We start from the raw sequence: 14040 nt of genomic DNA on the forward strand, positions 1-14040 counted from the left end.
GGAGGAGCCAAGACCTGGGAGGGTGATGCCCATGGGCAAATCCCTCTGAGTGTGAGGAGATGGGCTGGGCAGGACCCCCATCTCAGTCCTGGGTGTCTGTCACACCCCCGCATGACCCTACTGGGCAGGAAGTGGAGTGGGGGAGCCCCAGAGCCACCAGGGAGGCATGTTGGCCCTGAATCTGGCTGGACTGGTTGCCCCCCCAGAAGTCCATCAGGGCAGGCTTGTCACCATCTTCTCACCCCACTGCTACTTAAATGTGCCTTTTGTAGATGTGGCTGTAGGACTGAGGCACCAGAAGCTGAAAGGCAGGGCTCTGAGGCCAGGCATGTGTCCTGTGTGGGGCTTGGGGGAAGGCCCTGCCCTGCTTGGGCCTCAGTTTCCCTGCTTGGCAATGTTGCTGCTTGGCTGAGTCTGTGAAGCTTTACTGCACTCACCTCGCGGGGCCCAGGGCTCTGGGTGTGTCTGTACATGACAAGCAGGTGTGGGTGCAATTGAGGTAGCCCCATTCCTACCCCCTTGGACGGGCAAAGCCAGATGCTAGGGATGGGTGCTGGCCTTGGTCAGCATCCTTGTTCCCATTGGCTGGCCTTGGACATGCCCACCTCCCCATCCTCCTGTCAGCCACCTTCCCACCCAAACACCTCTGCTCACAGTATCCTTCAAATTGTTCTCCTGCTCCTCTACCACATTTCCCTGGACCAAGCCCTCAGTGGAACCCCAGCCACCAGCCTGGCTCTCAGGAAGCTCCAGTTGGAAGGGTAGACTGACCCCGCTGTACTCCTGGGCATGCCCACCCAGTCCAAAGGTCTGAGTAACACGGACAGACATTTGGGTCAGAACTTCCATCCCAACCTCCGGCTCCCGGGCAGCTCTCTGTCTCCTGTTTTCTGTCCAATTTTTCCATCTCTCAGTCTCTTTCATACTGTCTGTCTCTGTCTTACCCATCTCTATCCCAGCTGACTCTGTCTCTCCTTGTAGCTTTATCTCTTGTCTCTCTGTGTCTCCCTCTCAGTCTCTTGTCTCTGTCTCTCAGTTTGTCTCTCTATTTCTGGCTCTCTCTCTTTTTTAACCTTTTTTTTTTGACAAATTGAAGTGTAGTTAATTTACAACGTTGTGGACTTCCCTAGTTAAGAATCCACCTGCCAATGCAGAAGACACTGGTTCAATCCCTGATAGGGGAAGAATCCACAAGCCACGGGGCGACTAAGCTCATGCGCCTCACCGCAACTCCAGAGTAGCCCTCACTCGCTGCAACTAAAGTCTGTGTGCAGCAACAAAGACCCAGCACAGCCAAAAAGAAATGTATAAAATTTTTTACAAAGTTGTGTTAGTTTCACATGTATAGCAAAATGATTTGGTTATACATACATATTCCTTTTCAGATTCTTTTCCATTATGCTGCTCCTGCTTAGTCGCTCTGTCGTGTTCTACTCTTTGCGACCCCATGGACGCGAGGAGCCGTGCAGGCTCCTCTGTTCATAGGGATTCTCCAGGCAAGAATACTGGAGTGGGTTGCCATGCCCTCCTCCAGGGCATCTTCCCAACCCAGGGATCGAACCCAGGTCTCCCGTATTGCAGGAGGATTCTTCAGTCTTAGCCACCAGGGAAGTCCAAGAATACTGGAGTGGGTAGGTTATTATTAGTACAAGATAATGAACGTAGTTCCCTACACCGTTGGCTCTGTCTTTATGTCTCTCTGTCTCTGACTCCCTGTGGGTTTCTGCAGTCCACCTCTTTAACACTCACACGCCCGCAATCCGTGCAGACCAATCTGGTGACTCAAGGAGAAGCACCGCTCTCCCCACCCCGCAAGACAAACACGCGCAGTGACCGGAGGGTTTTCCTCGATCTGCCAGGGCCGCCCACCCTCCCCGCTCCAGAGGCGTTGTCTTTCTGCCCGCTGCGCTCTGGCCCCGCCCCTGAGGAGTCGCATTGGCCGGCTCCCTGACCACGGCCCCGCCCCTCATCCTGACCCGCCCCCTCTGGAGCTGGCCCCGCCCCCGAAGCTTCCAATTGGCCTGCGTGGGGCGGCCGGGTTGGTTGCTCAGCTCGCTGATCTTGCAATGGCAGAGCCGCGGATGCTCGCGGGGAGGCGAGAACCCGCGGCGAGTGGGGCGCGAGGCCATGTGCGGCCGCCTATGGCTGGGCCTGGCGTGGCTATTGCTGGCACGGGCGCCCGGCGCCGCGGGGACACCAAACACTCCGCGGAGACCGCGCAGCTACCCGCACCTGGAGGGCGACGTGCGTTGGCGGCGTCTCTTCTCTTCAACCCACTTCTTCCTGCTAGTGGACTCCAGCGGCCGCGTGCAAGGCACCCGCTGGCGCGACAACCCTGACAGTGAGTAGCCGGGACCGCTGCCCGGGGGCGGGGGACAGGGCAGATAGGCGGACAAAGGCAATAGCAAAGGCAAGGCAGGGCAGCAGGGATATGACACCAACTCAGTGAGGTTCTGTGCACTGTTCGTTCCTTCTCTCACTTGAGGGAGGTTCTGGAGGCTCCTCCGGCTGCGTGGTGGCGGCCAAGTCATTTCCCGTCTGGAGCCTCAGTTTCCTCAACTATAAAATAGGCCCAACCCACTTGGAAGGAGGGTTGGACAGTTGAGGTCAAGGTCACACGGGAAGCTCCCACCTCCAGGCCTGGCTCAGCAGCAGAAGGGTCTCAGAGAGATAGTTGAGGTTGGGACCACGGAGACTCCAGAGAGGAAAGGGAGGGGAAGCTGGGACTCCGGGAAGAGCCTCCATGGGCCCAGCACATAATGAGGTGAGGGCAGAGTTGAGTCTGAACTCTGAACTCCCCACCCTGCAAAACCAAACTCAGGGCCCATCTGAGTTAGGGTCACCTCTATGTCTTCCTGGACACCCACTTGGCAGACGAGGAAACTAAGGCACAGAGAAGGCAAATTACCTACCTGCGGTGGGAGGTGGGGGCATAGAGCTGGGGCTCTACAGTGCCCAGAACCTCACTGAGTTGGTGTCACATCCCTGCTGCCCTGACCAGGAAACAGTAGGCACTCAATAAGTGTTTGTGGAATGTATGAGGCAAGACGAGATGAAGGGGTAAAGAAAGAGAAGGAGGAGATTGGCAATAAAAGGGAGGCTAGGGCGGTCAATGACCCCAGGCCTGTCTCAGTCTCCCTGCATCTCTGAGGCCGGGCAGAGTGGGAGTGGGAGAGCCAAGGCAGTGCTGGCCACTGCCTGAATCACCACCATTAGGGCAGATAATCACCTTGCCCTTCCCAGTTGCTTTCATCTGGGGCTCTCAAGGCCTTCATTAGTCTCACCAGATGAGGGCAAGGACAGGGGCACTGGCTAGGCCGGTCGCTCAGTGGTGGGCACGGCCAGGCAGGGTGGCCCTGGTGGGGGTGAAGTCTGGCTCTGCTGGATGGCTTGGGACAGGCACTGCTTCTCTCTGAGCCTTGGTTTCCCCACCTGGAACTGGGTGTCTCACCCAAGAAACAGCAGGTGCAAATGTCCTGTGGGACATGGGGTGAGCGCCCCATCACCAAAGGCATCCAAGTCCAGGCTGAACACCAGAAGGCAGGGTTTTGACTCCAGATTAGGCCCCCATGCCTGGGTGGGGCTCAGAGTGTGAGCGGGGGCTTGTCCCCCAACCCTGCTCCACTGGACAGGAAACATCAGCTCAGATGGGGCAGGGCTGCCCTAGGGTCACCCATCCAGCAACAGGGGCTGAGAAACTGGCTCTGCCACTTCTCAGGCCTCAGTTTCCCCACACGGGAAGTGGGCACAGTTAGCACCTCTCTCCTGGAGCTGCGTGTGGGCTTGGTGGGATACGATGCCTGGCATACAGTTGGCACTCAAGCAGTGTTAGCAGGTAGCGTTGATCTGAACACCTTGTGCCCCACTCCCAGGCCATTGGCTGGGCGGTGTCTCCTCTGTAAAGACACAGCCCTGGCTAGCTGAGCTGTCAGCGTCAGATATGGTAACAGCAGTGTGGGGACTGTGGGCAAGGCCTGCGGGGCCTGTACTCACTGCCGGGGGTGTATATCTGTCACACAGGCACTCACCTCCTCTGACTTGGTTTTCTCACCCCTGACTGACAGGCTCCCCGCTACTACAGCAAAGCTTGGGGATGATCTCCACTGGCCTCCTGAGAAAGGCCTTATTTCTTCCCCACTGATTCCCACCCCTACCATCCCCCCGCCCTGCCCCCGCCACGCCCCGCGCCCCGGCCTGGAGTACTCTTTGCCTACCCGTCAGTCCCACAGCTTCAGGGCAGGCGCTGGTAGGACCTGCATGGGCCCTGGTGCGTCCCCACGCCCAGCACAGGGCCAGGCACACAGGAGGTACTTGGGAAATGTTTCCAATTGGGGACTGTTTCCCACGTGAATGAATGAATGAACAGAGAGAGCGGGGAGAGTAGGGGAGTGGGTGGTGGGCGGGCCCTGACAGAGTCCCTCCCTGCAGGCGTCCTGGAGATCCGATCCATCCGCGTGGGCGTCGTGGCGCTCAAGGCGGTGCACAGTGGCTTCTATGTGGCCATGAACCGCCTTGGCAGACTCTATGGGTCGGTGAGTGGAAGTGCAGAGGGCGGTCGGGGGTGTGAGCAGAGGTGTGCGGGGGCGTGTCCGGGGGCGTGCCCGGGGCCGCTCACCGCCCACCCCGCAGCGGTTCTGCGCTGCGCACTGCAGGTTCCGGGAGCGTATCGAGGAGAATGGCTACAACACCTATGCGTCAGTCCGCTGGCGCCACCAAGGCCGGCCCATGTTCCTGGCTCTGGACGGTCGGGGCGCCCCGAGGCTCGGGGGCCGCACACAGCGACACCACCCGTCCACGCTCTTCCTGCCCGTCCTGGTCTCCTGAGTCCCAGGGTCAGTGACGCCTGGTCCGAGATTCCAGGAGACGTGAGGTTGGGGAAGGCGGGGTTTGGGGAGAGCCCGTGTCCAGTTACTCACTGGTTTCACCTGCATTGAGCACCTGCTCTGCTGGGCACTGGGGACACCACCAGACCCCACAGATGTGGCCCCGCGCTCAGAGACTGAGTTGGAGGGGAGGTGGACAGTGAGCTGAGCAGGGGTGGAAGGAATCCAGCCAGAAGCTGGAGGCCAGGGAGGCTTCAACAAAGGCACCGGCCAGGCTGGAGATGGGGAAGCAAACTTGCCGGGGTGGGAACCTACTGGGGTGTTTGAAGCAGCAGGGAGGTGGGGGAGGCTGGGGGCTGGGGTAAAATGATGCCACGGACTGGCAGGGCCTGGTCCCAGGGCTTATGGACATGTCACCTCATGGGGCACAGGGGACTTTGCAGGTGGAATTAAGGCCCCTGAGATGGGGACAACCCTGGATCTTCCGGGGGGGCCCAGTGTCATCACGGGGTCCTTATAAGAGGGAGGTGGGAGGGTCAGAGGCAGAGAGACAAGAGATGCTGCACTGCTGGATGTGAGGATGGAGGGAGGGGCTGTGAGCCAGGGATGTGGCACCTCTAGAAACTGGAAAAGTGGGAAGTTGGTACTCCCCTGGAGCCTCGGGAGGGACTAGCCCCGCCCACACCTGGATTTAGCCTTCTAAGACCCAAATTGTGACCCCAAGCCTGAAGTTGATAAACATGTTGTTTTAAGCCATCAAGTTTGGTGATTTGTCACAGCCATCCTTGCAGACCCACACACACTGGCCTCAGAGCCCCTTATAAGGTGTGCAACCGCTCGGGGTGTGCAGGCTGAGGGGGTCCCAGGTCAGCTTCCTGGGGGCTGAGCTCCCCCGGGGGGGGCAGAGGTAGAGCTGGGAAGTGGGGGGAGGCTCCCACCCCTCCCAGTGGCCATTTCCGAAGACCGATTTGGGGAGCACTTCCAAGGGGCACAGACTGGACACTCACCCACAGAGGGAGCAGAGTGATCCTGCTGTGGACAGACTGGGCCCCAGGCTGCACCGACGCACACAAGGAATACGCCGACCACCGGCTTCTTTCTAAGTAGGTGTATTTTTAAATAGCTTTCAAGATACACATATTTTCTCCTTTAAAAAACGTCTGTCAGAGCAGTCTTGTCCTTGTTTTGCTGGTTATCCTGGTATCCCAGGCCCCAGTGCTCAGGGTGGGGAGCAGGGCCTGTCCACGCAGCCAGGACCCCAGCCGAGTGGCTCCACCCCGTCTCTCCACAGATCATGCAGGGCCGCGAGTGAGCTCAAACGTCCATTTATTTCAAAGCAGTAATAATTTAAAATTATAAAAACCTTTCCGCCGTTGAACATGTAGAGGGTGAGGTCAGAGACAAAGGGGGGGAAGGTGGGACGCCCGGGCAGTGTGTGCGGGCGCCCGGCCCAGCCGGGTTGTCCCTGGGGAGGCCGAGCTCCCTCTGCAGCCTGGAGGGGTGGGTCCTCCGAGCCTCCTCCACGGCGGGCCCGGTGGCGCTGCAGTCCGTGGGCGCGTGGGGTGTCTGCTGTTGCCCTGGGGGCTGGCCAGCCGGTGTGCTCAGGAGCTGCTGGCCGGGTTCTCATTCCCGGGTGAGCTGGAGGAGGATGACGAGGAGGAGGAGAAGCTCACTCCAGCCAGGCCCGGGGGGTCGGTGGCCGTGTTCTGTCCTGTGAGGCTTTTTCGGCAGACGGGGCAGCTGTCGTGCTTTGCAGGACAAAGAGGAGAGGGAACAGTTCAGAGGCGGCGGGGTCGAGGGGTTGAGGGGAGTGTCCCAGCTGGCCCACCACTCACCTGCTCCAGCCAGGGCACGATGCAGCCGTCGTGGAAGAGGTGGTTGCAGGGCAGCTGCCGCACACGCTCACCCAGCCCATAGTCATCCTTGCACACGGGGCACTCCAGCCCCGAGCCTGCAGGGCAGGAGCACGTCCCTCAGGGCAGCTCCCCTGCAGCCCTGCCCAAGGTGTCCCAGGGAGAAGGAGTCACTGGCCCAAGCCCACCCCTCACTGGCCCCTGGGGCTCGTACCGACGTGCTCCTCGGTCACGGGCACGGTGGGGAGGGCCTGGATTTTCTCTTTGTCTGCGGGTGGGGGACCCGTGTTTTCAAACTGATTGAGGAGCTGAAAGACAAGAGGCCAGAGAGCAGGTGGGCTGGTGGGGTCCCTCGCCCCACGGGGCTATGAAATGCAAGGCGGGGTTACCTGCAAAAGCACCGAGGCCCCGTTTGTCCTGGACTGACCCTAAGGGGTCAGAGGTCAGCTGCCCCAGGAGGCCCAGCCCTGGGCTTCTGCCCACTCTTCTGCTCATCACCACCTTGTAGCCAGGGCTGGTAGCCACCCCAGGGACACCGCGGCCCCTTCCTAGGGCCAGGATGGCTCCCAAGTCCTCACGTGGCTACAATCAGGGGGCAGGCACCGGTGACAAAATATGCAGCAGAAGGCCCCAAGGTGGTCACAGCCCCGCCTCATAAGTGCCACCCAGGACACAGACACGGAAGACACTCTGTCCTCCTGGGCCCAGCCTGTAGGGTTGTGGTCCCCACACCAGCTAAGCAAGGCCCTTGTACCTGCGTGATGATGGCATCCAGGCCGTTGGCCCCCCAGGCGTAGTCCATCGGGTTTGAATGCAGGACGCCCCTGGGCAGAGAAGGCTGGGGTTCAAGTGGCAGAGGGGTGGGCCGGGCGCAGGGGGCCCCTCCCCTACTCACCAGGGGCCCAGGCCCAGGTTGGGGATGGTGGCCGGGGTGATGATGCCGTTGACCAGCTGCTGGATGATCCTGGAACAGAGTGGCCAGGCTCGTGGTTAGCGCCCTTATGAGGAGGGGCCAGTGTAGGGGGCCTGGACTCTCAACTGGTGAGAAAAAGCCCAGACACAAGGGTGCTGGGGTAGAGGTCTCCTTGAGGCCTGGACAGTGCCGGCTGACACATAGTTGCGTCCACCCCCATTTTGCAACCCAGAGGGAGTGCCGTGGGGGGGCCCCAGGAGCCCTGGAGTCAGCCCTGTTCTTCACAGTGACCCTGAAACATGCCAGCCGAGGTCACAGTGAGCCAGGCCATGTCCTGAGCTGGACCAGCCTTGGCCTGCCTGCAATCAAGCTCCATCTACAAACACCCACAGGATGCTCAGCCCCGTGTCCCGTGGGGCTGAGACGGGCCTTCTAGGTCCTCCCCTCCTGTCCTCAGGACCCTGCACACAGGAGGGTCGAGGACACCGGATACTGCCATTCGCCTGTGCCCCGGGGCGGAGGCCTCTCTCTGAAGGACGCTGAGGGGCACACAGTGGGCACATGGCCCCTCAGCCAACCTGGACCCACAGGGGACCTGCCCTGCCTGGAGGACGGCCCCTGAGCCAGCACCCATGCCTTGTGCCCACAGCACCTCCTGAAAGGACAGCTGGTTGCTCTGCCCGAGCGGGTGGGGTGGGCTGGACGCCCCCAGCCCCCCACCCGCGGCCGCCCCCGGGCCCCCTCACCCTTCCAGCGTGGGGACGCCTTCGTGCCGGCCGGTGGCCCGCCGCGCGGTGAGGCGGGCGCGGGGCTGCCGGGCGCCGTACCGGTGCCGGGAGTGCTGCTCTCGCTCCCGCCGGCTCTCGGGGTCCCTGCTGTCATCAGCCTGCGCCCCAGGGGGGAACGTGGGGATCTCGAAGCTGTCGTCAAAGATGCCGAAAGCAAAGTGCCCGTAGCCCTGCGGCAGCGTGAACAGGGGCTGGTCCACATTCTGCAGAGAGGAGGGCCAACATCATGGGAGAGGGGCCAGGGCTGGGTAGGAGGTGGGCAGCCCTCACAGGGAACAGGGAGGCTGCCTCTCACCTCGAACGGTTGCTGCCGGCTCTGGTCTGCGGAGGCTGTGGAGGGGGCTGAGCCGTTCTCTGCACTCCTGAGAGGACAGGCACCATTAGCAGCAGGAGCACCCCACCCCAGACAGATGGCCAGACGGTCAGACGAAGGCAGACCCCCTCTACACCTGACCCAGGTCCAGCCAGTGCACCCTTGGGCTGAGGGCCCATGAGGGGGGCAGCCTTACCTGGTCTCTTCCGGAAGCTCCTCGATAAACCCAGACTCGCATCTCGGGCAGATGTAATCCTGGGGAGGAGAGGGCAGGCAAGCGTGATCTCAGGGCAAGGCAGGGTCGGGGTGTGTATGTGTGTGGGGGGGCGGGGTGTGTGCTCAGCTCAAGGGCCCAGGTGGCAACCTGCCAGCTCCAGCCATGTGGCCCCGGGCAGGGCTGGTGCACTGACTTCCTCGCCCACATGGTGGGCCGCGACCTCGGCAGTTACATCCCCAACCTCCCATGTCCCTGAGTCCATCAGCTTGTGCTCCTCACAGTGACAGAAGTCACAGTTTCGGGGCCTCCACTCAGCCACATGGCCGGATGAAGGCTCTGACAAAGCGTGCAGCAAAGGGCCAGCTGACACGGGTCCAGGGAAGTTTCCCAACTTGGGGGACCTGAGAATGTTCCCTAACACCCCCACACCCACACAAATATAAAGGAAGGCTGGGAGAGTGACTAGTGGGGCTCCAGGACCACCTGGGCCTCAGAGATCAACTCCCAGGAAGGCGGCCATCGAGGGTGGGAGGCACACCCAGGCAGAGGAACCGGCCTGCAGAACATTCTGGACTGCCCGAGGTGTGGCCTGTGACCCCAGGCTGGACAGCCAGTGGGCAGAGACTGTGATGTCTCCAGTCAGCAGAGAGGTGGCTCTGTCCCTCAGGAACAGGGAGCCTGAGCACCAAATCCACTAGTCGGGCCTGGAACTGGCTTAGGTCCACATGTGTTCTAAAGCTGCAAGAGTGAGGTGCTTCCACTGAGGCCGCCCATGGTCCCAGTCCCCAGGAGCCTGGGGCACCGATGGCTGGGCCACCCTCTGTAGGGAACAATGTGGAGGTGTGGGGCGTGTGGCCTGCCCTGCAGATGCTGGGGACCAGGCACCTGTCAGGAAGGCGGGACCCCCACCTGCTCCACTGCAGAGAGCAAAGGGGCCAGGGAATGAAAGGACACCACCTGAGCTGGGTGGGAGGGTAGGCCAGAGCTGCACATGTTCCAGGGACCTGTGTCCAAATGTGTAATGAACTCTTACGATTCAACAACAAAAGACAAATGCCCCAGTTAGAAAACGGCCAGAGGATCAGAACAGCATTTCTCCACAGACAGACAGGTGGCAACGAGCCAAGAAGGGATGCACACATAGTCCGCCAACAGGGAAACGCAAACCAGAACCAGCGGGACACACTCCACATCCACCCAGATGGCTGGACCCATGGAGCTGACAGGGACCACTGTGGGAGGAGGCAGAGAAACTGGAACCCCCACATGGCAGGTGGGCTGTGAATTGGGGCAGTGTCCTCAGAAAACAGTCATGGTCACCCCATGACCCTGCAATTGCCCCACCAGGCACCCACCAGGGGTGACGGAGACATAGGTCCACACAGAAACCCACACACGCACAGCAGTCAAACACAACCACATGTCCCTCCACCCCTGGGAGCATCACTCAGACATGGAAAGGGGAAGCCCTGACACTTGCCACCATGTGGATGGACCCTGAGAACACGATCCTCAGTGAGAAGCAGACATAGAACACACAGAGTGTGATTCCACTGATGGGAAACATCCAGAACAGGCAGATCTACAGACACAGAGAGTGGGATCCTGGTTGTCAGGGACCACGAAGGTGACTGCTGATGGGGACGGGGCTCCTTTTTGAGTGACCGAATGTCCTGGACAAGGACACTGGTGATGGCCGGCTGCAAGACCTGAGCTTTAAGTGGGTGGGACATGTGGCACTGAAACTGTGAACCAGGAACAGCAGCCCTCTGCCCTCCTGAGCAGGGGCAAGGGGCCCAGGGGAGGTTCCCCAGGGAGGGTCCACCACAGCTGTCACCGGCATGGGTTTCCAGGGCTGTCACTCAGCCTGTCGTTTACCTCAACGTTTCACAGGCCAAGAAACGCAGTCACTGGGGGCTTTGTGCTTGGTAGCCAAGGTTCGTGCGCCCTCCAGGAGCCCCCAGTGGGAGGGCGATGGACAGGGGCAAACGTGGCTGCAGTTGAGTCTGAGCTGACCGAGGTTAGGAATCTGGGAACCTTCTGGCCTGGGCCAACGGGCAGGCCCAGAACCTCCCCTGTGAGAAAACTCTCTCTCCCGGGCACCCTGCCCCAGGCAAGCCTGGGAGAGCCAGGGCGGGGTGAGCAACACGCCCACTGGAGATAGGGTGTCTGACCTCCACCCCTGGGGCTCACTGCTGCTCCTGGTGCCTGAGAGCCGATCACCATGCCATCCTCAGGGGTCCCTGTGTTCCCCGAGCCCCAGCACAACCCAGACTGGCCATCTCAGGCCTGGGCCTTCCCTTGTCCTGGGTCCCCACAGCCCAAGCTGGTATCTACCTGGCTTGCCCCCTCTCGGAAGCTGGGTCCCGGCTGCAAGCCTCCATCTCCCCACCTGCAAATGGAGGGTGGCCTCAACCCCAGGCTCTGGAATTGGCCCCTGAGCCACAGTGACCTGGTTTCAGGGAGGCCCCAGACTCTGCTGCACTTGCAGAAGATCCAGACCTGGGTCTTCAATGCTCCCTCCTCCAGAGGCCACACGTCCCAGAGATTTAATTACCTCACCGTGACAGAAATGGGGGACACCCTGGGAGGGAACAATCACCCCCACAGGGCAGAGTCTATATACCTTGGCAAGGCCCTAGCTCGTGAGCACCTAGCCCCAGCTGACAGCTTCTCTCCTGAGGAGACCAGGGTGATCACGCCATCATTATTACCATGGCAACAGTGGCCCACAGGACAGACCATGCACTCCATTCACTCAGCACTTGCTCCCTGCAGTAGGCCCTTGGAGACAGGCCTCACCCTCCATGCCACATGCAGACCCCAGGTTCCCGGCCAGGTGAGTGTGGGGGAACAGGGGACATTGAGGTGGGAACTGGAGAGATGCTGGCCTTAACGCCGAGCAGGGAGGGGGACCAGTCTGCACCCCAGGGGCTCCATGCAGAGGACGGACTTTCTCTCTTCACCCCGACGGCTCTCCGAGGTGGCCTGTTCAATGTAACAGAGCTTGTTCCCATCCCCCCGACCCTGCTCAGGGACACTTCTGAGAGGAATCAGGGGTGTCCACAGGACAGGAGACGGAATCACGACCACCACTGATCAGGCCACCAGGAGCCTGGCCCGTGCATGGCCCAGATCCACCTCATCCCCGGCGCTCCCGTTTCCTGGGGCATCGAGTCTGGGCCTGTGCACCCGAGCAGAGGCCTCTGAGCTAGCCGGCCTGCCCGGTTCCTGCTCCCACACGCCCATTCCAGGCAGGCACCCGCCCTTCCGGGGCATCCTGGCCCCCCTGCACCGGCACTCTTGAGCACAGGGGTGCCCTCACCAACCCATCTGATGGGCAAGGAGAATGAGGCAGAGTCTCATGGCTGCAGGGAGAAACCCTGGGAACAGAGGGCCTGCAGCCACCTGAGTCTCACCGCCCCACTGGGGCAGGGGGAGGTGGGAGGGGTGCTGCTGGCGGGAGCCTCCCACTGTCACCAGGTTAAGAGCCCACCTCCCTACTCTCATGAACACCAAGTGCACCCCTACTCATAAACAGACACCTGTCTACAGGACCCCGTCAACCCCCTCCCAAACCCACAAATCAGTCCCCTTGCCTCCAATATTTGCTCCTAACAGAATTTACCAACATTCCAACAAATCAAATATTTGCCAATCACTTGCTCAGCATTGGCTCCCTGTAAACTCTGAGAGCAAAGGTCATGGCTACCTTGTCACCACTGGATCCTGTGACTAGAAAGGCCCTCGCCAGCTCAGTGTCCACAGACTGTCCACAGAGATCAGGATCCTTCTGGTCCGAGACTACATGGCCAGGATCCGGCCGCGTGCTGGCCCTGGGAAGGGAGGCCAGAACAGCTAACTACACAGACTACTTGGCCCCGGGCTGCCGATGGCTGTGGACAGGTCACTCTGGGGTAAGCCCGAAGCCCAGGGCCTGTCCGGGGCTCACACCAGCTGCAAGAGGCTCCCTGCAGCTCACCTAGGCTAGAGGACTGTCCCGCCGACCCGACCGTTCCTCCCAGCGGAGAAAACCAGACCCAGAGCTGGGGCGCACAGGAAGCCGGAAGAGGCAGAAGCAGTACGTCTTCCGGGAGGCTGGAGTGGGGGAGTCGGACAAGTCTCGGCCCCCCCAAGTCTGCTCGCGCACCGAGGTTTCCATTTATCTGCCGGCCCCCATCCCCTTGCCTCTGGAAGCCACACCACCCTTGCCTTATCTTACACTCTCCTGGGTTCAGGCACCCGTCTCCATTCCAAACCCTGACTCTAGCTCACTCTCCTCTGTGGCTGGGATAATGCCCACGACTCCTGCTGGATCCCCCAGTGAAGTCCACAGCAAGAAAAGAAGGGATGGGAATCTGGTTCTTAAATCAGCCAGATGACCAAGGAGAGCTGGTGCTCAATCAATCGTCGCCACCCACAGCCCCTTTCCCTGGCCCCCCACATCGCCCTCTTCCTGCTCCTCTTGAGCTGGCCAAGCGGCAAATGCCAGGAGCGCGGCCGGCCAGGGGCGCCTTGCCTTCTAACCTTCCTCCCATTCAGCGGGGGAGGGTCGGTCAGGCGCGGGGCACCGACCCCATCCCGGACCTACCCACTCGGAACTTCCGGGCTGAGGGGCCTGGAAACCGAGCCTTTCACGATCAGCTGTCCCGCGGCCTCCACCCGGATGAGGGCACAGGGCCCACCTGGGTCCAGACCCCGGGCCCCGGAAGGCGCAAGAACGTCGGCTCGGGCCGCCGTCGGGCCCGGGAGAGCGACGGCTCTCTCCCACGAGGCGGCCGCAGCGCCGATCGCGCTCGGGGCCGACTCCGCTCCCTCCCGGTCACCGGCCTCGCTGCGCCACCAGGGCCGCCGCTTCCGGGCCCTCCGCGGGGACCTCAGTTTCCCCGTCCGTGCCAACTCGCCTCGGGCCAAGGCAGTGGCCCCCGCCCGCCCGGCCTGGGCCTCACCGGCAGGCGCGGCACGATCTCGACTGAGCAGCAGTGGCAGAAGTACCGTCCGGGCTGCGGCGACGCCTCGGCCATGGCCACCGCCGCCTCCTCCACGCCGCCCGCCCCCCGCGCGGCGCCCGCCGCCGGCCGTTTGCTGCTCCCTCGCCGGCCGACGAGCCCGCGCACGCTCACGCACGGCACG

The 14040-nt window shown here is 61.4% G+C and overlaps 2 protein-coding genes across 6 annotated transcripts; one reads left to right on the forward strand and one right to left on the reverse strand.

Moving 5' to 3' along the window:
- Nucleotides 1-2042: 2042 nt before the first annotated feature.
- On the forward strand, nucleotides 2043-5575 carry FGF22 (fibroblast growth factor 22). Of its 2 annotated transcripts, none has more exons than XM_043912585.1 (3): nucleotides 2043-2341; nucleotides 4429-4532; nucleotides 4653-5575. In XM_043912585.1, exons 1-3 carry the CDS (start codon nucleotides 2128-2130, stop codon nucleotides 4932-4934), a joined length of 600 nt encoding a protein of 199 aa, XP_043768520.1. In that variant the 5' UTR covers nucleotides 2043-2127; the 3' UTR covers nucleotides 4935-5575. The 2 variants fall into 2 exon arrangements, with proteins under 2 accessions (XP_043768520.1, XP_043768521.1); XM_043912586.1 differs by having other exon boundaries at nucleotides 4630-4970.
- Nucleotides 5576-5916: 341 nt separating this feature from the next.
- RNF126 (ring finger protein 126) lies at nucleotides 5917-14040 on the reverse strand. Of its 4 annotated transcripts, none has more exons than XM_043912583.1 (9): nucleotides 13857-14040; nucleotides 8887-8945; nucleotides 8673-8739; nucleotides 8336-8547; nucleotides 7572-7640; nucleotides 7431-7500; nucleotides 6891-6984; nucleotides 6659-6774; nucleotides 5917-6571 (listed from the first exon to the last, which is right to left on the reverse strand). In XM_043912583.1, exons 1-9 carry the CDS (start codon nucleotides 13929-13931, stop codon nucleotides 6425-6427), a joined length of 909 nt encoding a protein of 302 aa, XP_043768518.1. In that variant the 5' UTR covers nucleotides 13932-14040; the 3' UTR covers nucleotides 5917-6424. The 4 variants fall into 4 exon arrangements, with proteins under 4 accessions (XP_043768518.1, XP_043768519.1, XP_043768515.1 ...); XM_043912584.1 differs by having other exon boundaries at nucleotides 8417-8580; XM_043912580.1 differs by having other exon boundaries at nucleotides 8336-8580; nucleotides 13857-14039.

The sequence above is a fragment of the Cervus elaphus genome, chromosome 9, assembly GCF_910594005.1.
Source record: "Cervus elaphus chromosome 9, mCerEla1.1, whole genome shotgun sequence".
Classification (NCBI taxonomy): Eukaryota; Metazoa; Chordata; class Mammalia; order Artiodactyla; family Cervidae; genus Cervus; species Cervus elaphus.